Source organism: Calypte anna, chromosome 5, assembly GCF_003957555.1.
Source record: "Calypte anna isolate BGI_N300 chromosome 5, bCalAnn1_v1.p, whole genome shotgun sequence".
NCBI classification, from domain to species: Eukaryota; Metazoa; Chordata; class Aves; order Apodiformes; family Trochilidae; genus Calypte; species Calypte anna.
This window is the reverse complement of record NC_044250.1, coordinates 1,867,002-1,881,249: the sequence shown is the minus strand read 5'-3', so window position 1 is coordinate 1,881,249 and position 14,248 is coordinate 1,867,002. Positions and strand designations below refer to the sequence as shown.

Sequence of the window (14,248 nt, the reverse complement as noted above, 5' to 3'; positions counted from 1 at the left end):
AAATCGAAGGTGCCTCACCCATAAGTGGGTGATAAGATGAAAATTGCTCAGACCAGGCAGTTCTGTACATGCACAGAGATCCAGCTCAGCATTTAAAGAGCTTTAAAGGACCAGAAGATCAGAGCTACTGAGCCAGCTGTGGGCAGCACCCAAAGGAAAGGCAACTAAAAGTGAGGCTGCAAAAAAGACAGTCAATAAATTACTGCTAAGTAGACACAACAAATAATCAGTTTGATTTATGAGACTGACACCAGAAAGAACCATTTTGTGCCAGTCTTGTATTTAGAAGATTTCAGTGGGACCCAGGACAGCTTTCAAGCCTCACTGGTAAAAAAGAAAACACCCTAAGAATCCTTAGTGTTTATATTCCCCTGACCAAGACACTTATTTAAAATTGTCTTCATGTGTTCCCCTACTATCACTTAAATAATTATAAAATGTTAACTTCTGTTAAACATAGTTGTGGATTTCCCAAACTGGATTTGGGAATGCAGAATTGCTCTAGATACTGGTTAGGAAGACTTTTCAAATTGCATTCAGAGCAGTGTTTGAACAACTGCATTTTAAATCAGGATCCTTTTCAATGACATCTCACAGGAAATAGTGAGGAAATAACTAGGAAATAACAGCAGGACCTGCACATACACAGAAGAAATAATAAATAAAAAAGAGCAAGTGACTTGCAAACTAAAATTCACAAAGAGGACCTCTATTGCTATTATAATATTCTCTTTTTTTCCTGTATTCTAGCTTTTCCTTCACATATCCTCCTTGTTCACTCACACATTCTCCATTTCTTTCATCTGTTTACATTATACCTTTCCCATAAGCCACTTCCAATGAAGATATTCTACTACAGGTCCACTCCTAATTTCTTCATTTTGTTGCCTCCCTCAAATCCAGGAGTTCTTGGAGACCTTCTGTCCCCCTACATTATACTTTCCACTAGCAGAAACTGTCCTTGAGCATAAGCAGAGAAGGGCTTGGTCCTTCTTGGGTCCAAACAGCAAAGTACCAGGTACAGAACTGGCAAGAGAGTTCCAGGAAAGGAATGGGAAATATTTGCAAGGCCCAGAGAGGCCAACATCTCCTTTTTGGGTTGTAGGAACAGAGCCACAAATGTACTTTGTTGCCTCATAACCAGTGTAGATGCCCATGGGCCCTTGAAATTACCAGGAATTAAGCATTTAGATAAAAATTAATACATATAAAACTCCATAAAAACAAAAGTACTCCGAATTCCATTGCAACCTGGACCTACTCCTCAGTGCCTGGGCTTCTCAGTCTTCTTCATGGTCTACATCAGCAAGCTAATTAGACAGGACAGACACCACTCAATTAAAATATATACATGTATTTATGCATATAAATAGTACATGCTATACAGACTCTTTGGGTTGTATTCAAACCAGTTATTACAGGTGTAAAATGCAGCATCCAGCTCTCTGCCTCCTACACAATCCATGAACAGCTCCAGTTACAACACCCACGTAGTCAGAACAAGTAGTGTACATAGGATGAGGAGCCATGGGGACGTGCCCCAGGCCAGCCTGACTGTTGCAGACTTATTTTACCTATTCTAGAAGATCCCTTAAAGATTCTCCTTGCCCTAACGTCTCCTGACTTCCTGCAGTTTGCTTTTTCCTACCCCATTTTCAGTGATCCACTGAGCCAAAAAACCCTAAGCAGACCTTACTGCAGCTTCTCAATACTGAAAGAGGGCTTGTAAAAAAGATGGAGAGAGGCTTCTTACCAGGGCTTGTAGTGACAGGACATGGGGCAACAGTTTAAAACTGAAAGAGGAAAGATTTAGATTAGATATAAGGAAGAAATTATTTGCTGGGAGGGTGGTGAGACCCTCCAGGCTGCCCAGAGAGGTCATGGATGCCCCTTCCCTGGGAGTGTTGAGGACCAGGTTGGCTGGGGCTTGGAGCTACCAGATCGAGTGGGAGATGTCCCTTCCCATGGTGGAGGTTTGGATGAGATAAGCCTTAAAAGTCCCTCCCAACCCAAACCTTTCCAGGATTCTATGAAGAATGCCCTTTCAAACTTTCTCCATTAGCAATAATCTGGTGCCTCCAATGAAAGTGACCAAGCTGATTCAAGAGCTACTTCTCCCCAGTTTAAAGACCCACTTCACCATGGCTCCAAAGCCTGAGATTGAGAGCAGGAAAAATAGAGGTTCATGGCTGGGACCAAGAATAAAATACAAATCTCTAAGCCACTTTCCCACCCAGCTTTGCCCAGCTCCCAAGTTTCTATGCCAGAAGACACACACACACTGATGGTCTGTGCTGACTCTTTGCAGCAGTCATCTGGTGAAGAGGTTCCCTTTGAGACCTGCCAGTCTCTATCCATGCAGATATGCTTCAAGCCAGTGCTCCCCAGAATCCTTCAGTGAACTGCAGGAATAAAAAGTTAAAAAAAAACACTTATATGGAGATAATATTCAACTTAATGGACTTTAGATGGAAAAAGAAGCAAATGGGGAAAAAAATGCATTAGGAACTGCATTGACATCTCATAGCAAAGTCTGACTACAGGGAGTGAGTTGAGGGGGCTTGAGGTAGAGAAAAAAAATCTTAAAAGCTTTGAAAACTTTTGAAAATTAAAATGCCTTTAGAAAAATAAACTCTAGGTTTGATCTCTCCATGGATCTGGATCTGAAATGGTTGCTTAAGTCCCCTCCCTTGCATGCAATTCCAGTGCAAAACCATCTTGGTGGTTGATACTTACTTCAAGATATCTACAAAGGCTTCCAGTAAAGTCTTGGTTTTATACTCCACACCATGCTTAACACAGAGAGCTTTCACCAGAGGAGCTGCTTTCCAGTAGTTGTGTCTGGGCATTGTGGGGAAAAGGCTGGAGAATTGAATGAGAGAATTATTGTAAGACTTTGCTTTCACCACTCTTTGTTCCCTCTCTGCAAAATATTTCCCTGCTCCCAGAAAGAGAGCAAAAGGTCTCCTGAGATGGTTTCATGTGAGACTTCATGGCTTTTCCCACCTTTAAGTGCCCCATATTATTCCCACTCTTCTCCCCAGAAATCATACTCACTGGTGCTCAATTTGGAAGTTCAAGTGCCCAGTGAACCAGTCATTGAAAAAAGATTGGTTCACATTGCAAGTTGCATGGAGCTGGGAGGAAAAAAAGAGCAAAGAAACACAGGGTTTAGCTTTGATTCTTTTCTGCAAGTCTGATACTTGAACCCCAGCAGCCATTACACACCTTTATCTAACATTAAAGGTAAATTAAGTGCCAGGGATTACATTAAATGAAGTCTGGTATGAAATAGGTTTGGGGAATATAGGTTAATTTAGCTAGCTCTTTATTCAGAAAGTACAAATTCTTCACTGGCATGCACACAACCCAACTGTGATTCTTTTAAGAGGTTCCCCTCCCATCTTTTACTTGGGTGGAAAGAAAAGATGCCAATAAAGAAACAAGAAAACATTCTCCTGGCTTCCTCCAACCAATAGAAGATGCAAAAGTATGGTTGTACACTGGCTTCATCTCACCCAATTTAAACACCTCTGCTTTGAGATCTGCAGCAAGATTTTATTTTTTTTTTTAAATCTAGATGTCTCATTTTCCAACCAAAGTTTTAAATATCCTCACTGCTACCCAAATGCTGTTTATTGAATGGCAAGGACAAATCTCATTTACATGGCAGTAAAGCTGGGACAAGAACAACACTTTGTGCTGTAAATCAGAACTGCAGCCCAAAAGAAAGGAGGTTCTCACCTGAGTAGACACCCAGTCCTTGTTCTTATCATAATCAATGTCCATTGGAATGTGATTCATCTGTGACACCCAAATAAACCAGGTGCTCTCTAGGTACCTGGGTAGATAAGCACAGGAAGATGTATCACACCTCTAATCCCATCCCATTTGGCATTAAAACACTTTTAATTAAGTCTAATCTCAATTGAAAGAGCACTTTTATGTAGTTCAGCATTTTCTATTCCATCCCTTTGCCTCCTAACTTTTGGAATCTCTTGTCAGAACCACTCAATTTGTAGCTGCAGATGTCCCTGAGCAACCACCACCCCAAGCTGTTGACTATTTCTGAGTAAACTGTAGCAACCAAGACCACTTTTCATTTATTTCCATTGAATCTTCAATAGAATTCAAAAATATTACTCATGTAAGTTACCTGGATACCCAGTAGTACACCATGAAATTGTTAAATCCCATTAAAGGAATATACATGAGGCAGACTCGGATGTTGAAAGACACAAACAGCAACAGGTCCTGGAAAAAAAACCCAAACAAACAAAATAAAATTAAAAAAAACAAGAAAAAAAGATGAAAATAAAGCATTCTGGATGAACTCCCCCCACTCCCTCCTCTCTTCTTTGCATGAAAAATATTTTTTGACCTTACACCCCATGAGGTTAAGTTTAATAGAGCCACAGAGTGGTGACACCTTGTGAAAGTTTTCTAGACAATGCAAGTTGTGCTTACCAACCACTTCTTCCTCTTGATTGTAAAGTAGAATATAGACAGCTGGAAGAAGGGCACAAGTGCAAGTGGGGCCAAAACTGAAGGGGAAAAGGAAAACAGGGAGACATTTATAGTTTTAATCCATATACACATATAACATAGACACATAATATTGAGGAGGGGGAAGCAGCTTCCCTAAAAGATTCTTCTTGGCAGTGGAATACAACAACTTCAGTCTTCCATTTTCAGTAACTACTCATGTGTCTACATAATCTGTTCCTCTTCTCACCTCACCACTTTTTCATTTCTTTCCCACCCCTTTCTTGGCTCACCCTTATCCAGTCCCTAACGTGACACAGCCCCAACAGAGACTTAAGGGACAATTTCTCCTCACTTGGACCTTCTTTAACATGAAGGGAACTTCCTGAAAGCATGGCTTCAACAGGAGTAGCTTGAAAACCTTTATTTTGAGGAGGAGATCCAGATGTGGGTTTTAGTTGAAGTTTCTAGGGTGCTGCAAGGAAGCTGGATACTCACAGATGAAATACTTGTGCTGATAATTGTAAGGCATGAACTTCTTCTTCTTTTTTCCAAGCTGAAAAATGAAACAACATTGTCATGGGCCTGGTTGGAGACCTGAGACCCTTTGGAAGGTATTTCTTATTCCTGGTTAATGAGCACCTCTTCATCTCTCTAATTCAACCTCTCCTCTTAAAAAGCAGGTCCTATAGTTCCAGAGCAACGGAGAGATTTTGTTTCAGCCTCTGGATCCAGATATCAGCATTGTGCTCATGTCAGAAGAGACAATTCTTTTAGGAGAAAAACTTGGCAGGATACAAAAATGCTCAAAAATCACAAAAATTATTCCAGGTAATTTGAATTTTATAGAGGAAGTTTCCAGGAATGGTAAGGAAAGTCCAAGGTAACCAGTTCTATGTATTCACCCCAGTGTGCTGAGACCATTGGTGCTCAGGGAGGAACAAGTTACTAACATGAAATTAAGGCAAGAAACTCGATGGGTGACAAATGCAGGATGTGTTTGCTATGAAAGCTACATCTGAATTTCTGTGTCAGATGAGATAGGATGCAGAAAGCCCAAATTTGTGAGTAATAGAGACAGTGGCCAGAAATGGCACCAGCATTTGGATGCTACCCGAAAATGAAGGCAAGATCAAAGTAGTAAATGCCTTTTTGTTTTGTTGAGTACTCAAGTACATGAAACACCAGATGAAATATTTACAAAAAGAACAGGCAAATTTATTTCCTCATAGGGTGATTTTTCACTATTTGCACAAAAGGGTTCTTAGCATATTTTCTTGGAAAGGACAAAATAAGGTAAACCAAACTCCTGCCCAATTACTGAGAATAAAAGAACCTGAATACCCCCAAGATGTCTTCACTAGATCAAAACTGAAAGAGAACAAATGAACTGGACTCAATGAAACCCCTGAAATCCATTTTGCCCAGCCATGGGATCCCTGACTATTTCCTGTTAACAAGCAGGAAGACATGAGAACATTTTTCCTACATTTTCACCTCCACCAAACCCAACCCAGCAGAACCAGCCCATACAGGGCCATGAGAGATCTTTCAGGAGACCACGGAAAAAAAAAAACAAACCCTTCCCAGTTGCAGTTTTCTATGAGTTAGCATTTCATCTAAATTCTCCTTACAGGAATTTTTGGGAGACAGCAGAGCTGGAATTTGATGCATGGCTTGGAAAGCTGCAATTTCTCTGCTTATCCCCAGCTAAAGGGGAGTGAGGGAACAGAATCACCCCATGAGGGAACAGGATTGCCAGGGAAAGCAAAGGCAAAAAGGACCTTGTTTCTCCTGATACCAGAAATCAGGGAGGGCCTGTTAATGGGTTTTATTTTTAAGAAAGCCATAACATTTGTGATTAAGAAATAACTTGCTAACAGCTGTGCTGGTCCTGAAGGATTTAGGTGTCAAACAGCTTCCAGAGCCAAAAGGGCCCAGGGAGAATATTTGACTCACAATCTGCATCCCCATCCCTATCACCAAGAACATCTCACACTTACGCAACTGGACTGACTCACCCTTTGGACTGCCTCCAAGGTGCTTACCCAGCTCTTCTAGCAACACAGGGAACTTAAGGGCTGATTTTAAGACTTTGCTTCTCAGAAGCTGGTGCCTCAGCATCATCATAACACTCCTGAGACTCCCAGACCTTGGAACACTTTGGAAATTCCCATGAGTTTATGGAGGCAGCTGCAATCTGGGTTATGAGTCTGTCTCACCCTATAGTTTTCTGTCTGTAAAATCTTTCCTGCTGCAGCCAGCCCTGTGCTCACCTCCTTTGAGAGGGTCTTGCCCAGGCTGAAGAGCAGAGGGTGCATGTTGAGGTCGGGGTCTTTACGGAAGCAGTTGGGTTTGGCATGGTGCTGGTTGTGCAGGTGATTCCACCAGCTGGCTGACAACCCCTGCAGGAAAAGTGAGACACAGTGTGTGTGTGGGGGGGTCAAACTCAAACAATATCAGCAATTACAACACTTTTTATCCACCCGTGATTGACAGCTGCAGTTCCTGAACACAGGGACACTCCCATTCATTGCTGAGGCCAGATTAGCCCCAGAGAACATTCCCACCATGAGGCAATTACCTTCAGAACATTTATCACAACTATCTGCAGAATTCGATTCCATTTAGGCTTCCTTAAGACAGAGCAGTGCCCCAGATCATGTTGGAACCAGCCCATCTGGATCTGGAAGACAAAAGGATCACTCAGGGAACAGAACCAGAGCAGTCTTGGATTTATTTGCCCTGGGAATTTCTTCCAGAAGGTTTGGAGAAGAAACCTCCTCTCCTATGTGCTCAGTACTGAGAATTTCCTTGCAGGCTGCTGTCCATGATAGTTCCTCAATCCTGATTTTGTTGCAGCAGCTCAAGGGAAAGCAGCAAAGCATCATTACAATTCATGGGACTGCACAAGCACAGAAACCTTTGGCTCCCACTGCAAATACCTGGATTTCCAAGGAACCAACTAGAAGGTGTAAAAATTGCCAAATCCACAGCTTCATTGCATTTCATGTTCTCATGGAAATACAAGAATGCTCTTTGAGGAGTAGTAGATATTAGGGAGATAGGACAGATTATTTGGAAAAAAAAAATTAGTTCCTTTGCACTTGTTCCATGGATGTATGAGCACAGTTCTAGTGCTGCTAAGAGAATTGTGCTTCCTTCCTCCCCTCACCCTCCAGTTTCTCCCACCTAAAGGCCACAAAGTCCTGTTCCCTCCTGCTGTTCATCAGTCCTGAGATGCATCATGACCTTCTATAATTCATTTTACCAAACCAGCAGAAGTCTATTCAGGGCTAATGACTGCAACTGGATTGTAAAGGACCCAACAAACATGAGAACCAGAAGGAGCCAGAAGTGGAGCTGAGAATGAAATAATCCTTCTTTTGCTGGCCTAAGTGATTAGACCAGCTCATCCCAGATCTTGTGGAAGTGCCAAGTCCACACCATCCCACCAACCCTTGTCAGCAAACCAAGATTTGCTGGAGGCAACACAAATTGTGACACAGAATGTGCTTGTTGCCTTCAGCCAGACACGGGGATCTAAGAGGCAACAAAGCATGGCCAGGATGTGAACACTGCATTAATCCTCTGACCCAAAAGAACCAAAGACATCTCCAGTGTCAAACAGCTGCCAGCACTTTACCTGAGCAGTGGTGAAGAGTGCCATGCCAACCACAAAAGGCACGAAGGATATTCCAAAGTACCAGACCACCAGCCAGGATGCAGCATCCAGTACCAGGAAGTGAAGGAAAATCAGGAAGAAAAAGATGGAATTTGGCCTCAGAAGTCCCATCTTCTCAATAGTGCAGCGCAGCTCACGAAAATCCTCCAAAAGGGATTTCTGTGGGGAAAATGAGTATTAATGTTTACTTTGAATGCATATCACAGCAGTCACTGGAAGACCAAAGCAGCCCTGGAAGTCAGAGATGTTCCAGCAGTGGGGTCTCTGTGCAAAGATGAGCCCGAGATCAACAGGTTTTGCTTGGACTGAGCAAAATTTGGGTGTCTGGGGCTCATACCTCACCTCCAGGTGTGGATTTAGTGACCCTGGGACAGTGCACGTTTCTATCCTATTGCCCCACCACCCACCCCATGGCACAGTTTCAGGCAAAGCTGCTTCAGAAATGACTTTTTTCCAGCTCTCTGATTTTCCTTCTCCACCCATGCCAAACCCCAAGCCGTTCCCTCTGCTGGATTCTAGGCCACTCACTTTTTTATTGGACTCAAAGCTGGGTTGATCTGGTGCCAACTCCCCAATCAGCAGTGATTTCAAGTATTTTTTCACCAGTGACTTGTCATTGTGAAATGCTACAACAGCATCCTGAGAAAGACACAAAAAAAGAAGAGAATGGGGATAAGAAAAGGGAAGAGACTAAATGACTGGGTGCTGAGCCTCTGCTTTTCCCAGGCCTTTGGATATAACAGGTAATCCAGTTTTCCTTTTTGTCCCTCTGGTTGCTCCTGTAGTTCTGTGCCACCAGCTGGAGATTGGCCCAAGGAAGTTGGACAAGTTTCAGGAAACCAGATTTCACAAAGGTACCTGGGCGAGGCTGGTAATGAGCACGAAAGTGTTTGATGAAAAACTCTTTGCAGAGGGAAACACACTCTTTCATCTGCTTGTTTCAGCACAGTCCTTCCCCAGGAGGCTTCAGCCAGCAGCCCTGCCCTATGGATGGAACCCAGGAGCAGGAAAACACCTCAGTGCCTTCACTGGGCACCTTTACCATGCTCAGGATGATGTTTTTTAAATCCTCTCTTCACAATAAAGCCACATGGGGTGTGTGCTGAAGGTCCACACTCAGCTGGCCACCACTGGGCATTTCTTACAGTCCCCTGTAAGTTTTCAGGCTGATGTTTAGGGGGATGGGGTGACACTAGTGCCACAAACAGGTCTGCCCAAGAACCAGTGGAAATATGAGTTTCCAAATCAAATATCATCTGTTGGACAAAGGGTGAAAATCCAGACACACCAAAGCTCTTCTTTAGCTCATGTCTTTGGGGGATTTTCCAGCAGGAAGGTTAAAAGGTTGACCACACTCTTTTTGTCTTCCAAAACTTCCAACGTTGTCAAGGGTCTGAGAATCCAGGTACTTGGTGATTTGAGCTCTGAAAACCAAGGTGGGTGATCATGACACAAAAAAAATTCTGACCACATGGGCAGAAGAAAGTCCCTGGGAGAGGACAGAGGATTCCCCTTGTCCAGGCATTCCTCTGGAGTCTGTTTAGGGACACTCTGGGTCCTTTTAGTCTAAAAGAAGCCAGAGCAAGGTGGCTTTTTGGATTGATGACATTTCTATAGTTATCTAGGGGCCTTTTGTCACAGGGACAAATGAGTAACTCTCCCAACACAGAGGAATAGGGAAATCTTTCCATTATGATTCCCTGCCCCTCATCCTATAGTTTTTTACATATTTTTATGTGGTTTATGTAGTTCCCTTTTGCCAGGGAATCCATTCTCCAGCTTGGAAACAGGAGCCAGAATCCTTTTAAGCAGAATATCCTATCCCCAATATCACTCACATAGATTTTTATCACAGAACTGCAAACCTTGCAGTCCTGCAACCTGCCCTTTCTCCTCCCTTCTCTCTAGGCCCTGATTATTACCTTACAGGAGAGATTAACTTCAAGGATTATCATCTGCAACACACCTAATCTCCAACATTTGACATCAGTGTCATGTTCTGCAATGTGTATTGTCTATATTTACAAAGTAAGCCCCACAGAAGAACATCATTTCACCATATATATAATTATGAGCACTAGAGGAAGGTTAATTCTCACCATATACATAATTATAGGCTCTAAAGTAGTCCTTGGAAAAAAAAAAAATCCTGGAAAATGGCTTGAGGAAAAGTCATCTATTAGGTAATATTTTCAGAAACCTTCCAGTCCTGCTTTTCTGTAGAAATGTGTGTTTCTCAGAATGCATCAACATTTTAAAAGCAAAAAGAATGAGACAGCTTCAGAGAATAAAAATCAAGAGCAAGAAAGAAGGTTCTGATGATGTGACATAAATCCACAGTGTCACCACAAGCTTCACCACTGCATGTAGCTCTGGTCCTTCTGTCTTCAGAGGGATGTGGCTTAACTATAGGTAGCAAAAAAAAAAAAAAAAAAGGAAATGAACAAAGTTCTGGAATCATTTTTGTGCTAGACAACTGCCTTGGGAAAGAGGTAACAAGTGAAAGGGTTAAAAAAAAAAGCACAACCTAAGTAGCACTGAGAAAATGATAGAAAATGTTTTCATAACACAAGAATGAAATGACTAGGAAGGAGGTTTAAAATGGACAGAAGTAATAATGAGTCTTAACGAGGTAAAGCAGTGATATCATTATAATAACAAATAAAAGGTAAGAGCAAAGATAATTGTTTAAGTTCATTCATACCAGACGAATTCACCATGGTTAAAACCAAATCCAAGTCCTTACAGGAACTGTAGGAGCTGGGAGGAGATGGCTTGGGGAAAATGATTCCATGCATTCTGTATTCCTTGACTCGTTTTTTGTTTAATTCCAGCAATAGGAACTGCAGGAGGTGGCTCTGGGCTGCCTTGGGGTTGCTGATGTTCTTCAGAGGAGAAACCTCAATGTTTTTATGGCTGCAGTAATTTTATTACAGCAGGGCACAAAACATCACCTGAAAGGGTTGTGCTGGTTTCAAATAGGTCCAAGATGTAATGAAAGGTGGGAAATAATTGACCTGGTCCATCTTGGGTCGTGAGTTAGGGAATGCTATCCCATTTTATCCCATTTTACACAGGAAAACCTGAGGACTTTGACAGGCTGAGTGATTTCCTTGATGTCAAATCTTGTGACAAGAAATAAATCTGGATCTCCCACATCACACCTTTATGCCCTGGTCCTGGCCATGGTTCCAAGGCACATGTCTGACCATTCAGAAATACAGGATCTACTTTCAGCAAAGAGTCTGTGAGATCTGTGTAGAATTATTATTTCTGTCAACAAGCAACACTCTGACTTCAGAGAAGTCCTTTAAATCGAAAAGATTTTGCAGGAATGTCTGGAAAATCTATTTTCAAATCATGTCATTTGTAGAATTTTCCCTCATTTCTGCAGCCAGTTATAATTCTGCTGCTTTCTAATAATTTTATCTGTTTTTTCAATTTCTTTTCCCTCCTCCTTTGAAGCAAGCTTTTTGCTCAAGACTTTTCTCCTCTTACCTATACAGAACACTGTCACTTTCACAAGTTCCCTCTTCTCTGGCTTCTCTGCCCCCAGAATTACTTTATGTTTGGATATTACCCCCTCTGTATCTTTCCTGTCTCTCTGCCCTTGCTCTATCTTGGATTATCATCTGCTTATCACCAGTCCCATCCACATTCAGCTGAAAGTGCAGCCTTTCAAGTTAACACATGCACAGACCATTCTGCTTCCTACCTCTTCCCTTTCTACAGACACTTTCCAGGCCCCAGCAGGACAACTTTCCTGAGTGCTCCTGCTGAGTGGCAACCCCCCCTGAATGGATATTGCAGGATGGGATGAGCCTGAAGAGAGCTTTACAAGTTGTGAACTTTTACAAGTTGTGCAGCAGGTGACTCTGACCTGGGTGGTTCCCAGAAAGAGATTTTTACCATTTTTACCCTCCATCATCTGATCAGAGGCAGTGCCACCTATCACAAACCTTCTCCCCCATGGTGTCCCACCAGGTGCCATCCTGCCCTGGCAATGTCACCACCTCCTTCCCTTCCCTCTTCTCCCAGATCTTACCGTGGCATCCTGCCCAGCATAGTGCTTCATAACCCTGCTGCCTCCTGGGTGGCGTTTGGAGAACTTGGTGACATCGTAAACCTTCCTGTCAATCACCAGCCACTGCTCCTGACCCTGGCCACGACCATTCTGGATCCTGATCTCATCCCAAGTGAAGAGCTGGAGATAAGCTGAACCAGGTCCTGCCTCTTTTTCCGTGGAGCCGGTCTGGGGAGCCATCCTTGGGGATAGATGTGAAGTCAGAGCTTCAGTGCTCTGAGCTTTGCAGCTCTGTGTCCAGGCAGGGAATGAACCATCCCAGTCTGCCCGTTATACAGCCCCAGTCCAAGCCACTCCCTGTGCTCCTGGGGCTGGTTGGCTCCCCTTGCCCACACACCCCCATCCACAGCTCCCTCCTCTTCCACCTTCACACCAGACTCTTTGACACACCCTGGAATAAAAAGCCTTGTTCCTTCTTGTCCTTCCTGAGCTGCCTCTGGAAGCTCTGATTACTCATGAGCAGTGGAGACTGCTCTGCTGATTACCAATGTACACAAACAGGAAGATTTAAGAAGATTAAAAGTTATTCAGTTCATAAGTTGGCAAAATGACAGAAAGGACGATTAAGTGAGGACCTTCTTAGAGCATTAGGAGCTGGAAAAGGGAAGCTGTTCACTTGCACCCATGCTGCTGAGCCAGTGTGGGGATTAGCCAGAAGAAAAATCAGAGGGAGGCTGTGGGCAGCTCTTCTGCAGGAAATATTCAGTGATCTTCTTAGAAAACTGAAGCTTTTTCAGCATCCTGTAATCCTTTAATCACCCATTAAGCATCAGGAAACCCTGTGTTTACCCTACAGTGGGGCTTCATAATGACATCCAGCTCTAAAATGTAAAGCTTGGAGAGCCAAAAACTGTTATCAAATCCGTTTGCCAACACCTCTCATTCAGCTGTCATTCCTGCTTTCAAGGCATGCAGCCAACTTGCAGACTGCTGTGGATCCAGCAGTGCTCCAAGGTCTGCCACCTCTCAACCATCCTGTCCCTCCCTCAGGACTTCAGGTTGCCCCTGGTCCTTGAAGTTTTTCCTGGCACGTTTTCGTGGCTCTTTCTTCACTCAGAACATCACTGATGGAAATATCACCAGGTGAGAGTAATGAAGGAGCACATGAAGACCTCATTTATCCCCTGTTAAGGTTATGTATTGGCACAAAGCTGTTTGCAGGTTCCTGGGTGCATTCCAGTCACTCAACTCTCTCCTTGTTCAGCTGATCAATTCCTAAGTCAACAACTTGATTTGGGGGTTGAGAATTACAGTAATGGTTAACAGCAAGTCTGGCTGTGGACCAGGAGCTCCTAGAACTCTGTTTAACAGCACTGTTTACACAACTAACTTTACTTAAATATTAATCTTGTAGAGCCAAAGTCTAAATATCCCTAATTTTCAGAGGGGCTTTGCTGTGCAGTGGAGAGGTAAAAGTCCTCAGCTGTAATAAGCAGCAAAGAGAAGGCAAAGCCATGTTTCCCCATAGCAGTTTTGCAGCTGACCCAGAAAAAAATTAAGCCCACATGAACAAAACATTGCCTTCCTTGAGGATTAGGATTCTCTTAAGCTTTTAATTTTACTATTTTTAACCCCAAAGTTCTAGCCTTGGGTGCTTTTGAGAAGGGTACAAGCTACAGGCAGGTAGGGTATAGTCTGTCCTCACTGGGTTTCCATCCTCTCCCTTTGTAATGCAATACTGAGTGAAATTCCAAGTTTTCCACCTTACTGCAAACTTTTTTATTTGCACTTGTAAATTTACTACGTTTTTAAACCACAAATATTGTACACAATGATGCCCAGTCCCTGCCTGAAACCTCCCAAAGGTCTGGGTCTCAACTATCTCTCGTGCCAGCAGCTTCCATAGCCAATTAAAGGAAAAATGGGTTGTGAGGAGCTCTCAGTTCTGAGAAAAAAAAAAAAAATCAGCCAAAGTTGCAGAAAGACAAGAAAGTCAAACTATGTTCTTGATCAAGGTACCTCAGCAGGATGAGGTGAAATTCTGGCTGTGTTTG

General features: G+C 43.0%; 1 protein-coding gene across 1 annotated transcript; it reads right to left on the bottom strand.

Annotated features, from left to right (window-relative positions):
- Window positions 1-2,350: 2,350 nt before the first annotated feature.
- LOC103532526 (acyl-CoA (8-3)-desaturase) lies at window positions 2,351-12,481 on the bottom strand. The gene is made up of 12 exons (XM_008498299.2): window positions 12,216-12,481; window positions 8,699-8,809; window positions 8,132-8,329; window positions 7,070-7,171; window positions 6,762-6,890; window positions 4,984-5,041; window positions 4,468-4,544; window positions 4,157-4,254; window positions 3,745-3,841; window positions 3,058-3,137; window positions 2,737-2,862; window positions 2,351-2,402 (listed from the first exon to the last, which is right to left on the bottom strand). The coding sequence occupies exons 1-12, from the start codon at window positions 12,432-12,434 to the stop codon at window positions 2,351-2,353; spliced, it is 1,347 nt and encodes a 448-aa protein (XP_008496521.1). The 5' UTR covers window positions 12,435-12,481.
- Between the last annotated feature and the right edge of the window lie 1,767 nt (window positions 12,482-14,248).

Bases quoted from the DNA above. Each gene is read 5' to 3' on its own strand.
- LOC103532526 (XM_008498299.2), bottom strand. From the start codon at position 12,434: ATGGCTCCCCAGACCGGCTCCACGGAAAAAGAGGCAGGACCTGGTTCA. The intron at 6,891-7,069 runs GTAATTGCCTCA...CTTTTCCTGCAG, and splicing joins TTGTGATAAATGTTCTGAAG to GGGTTGTCAGCCAGCTGGTG. The intron at 3,842-4,156 runs GTAACTTACATG...TTATCTACCCAG, and splicing joins GTGTACTACTGGGTATCCAG to GTACCTAGAGAGCACCTGGT.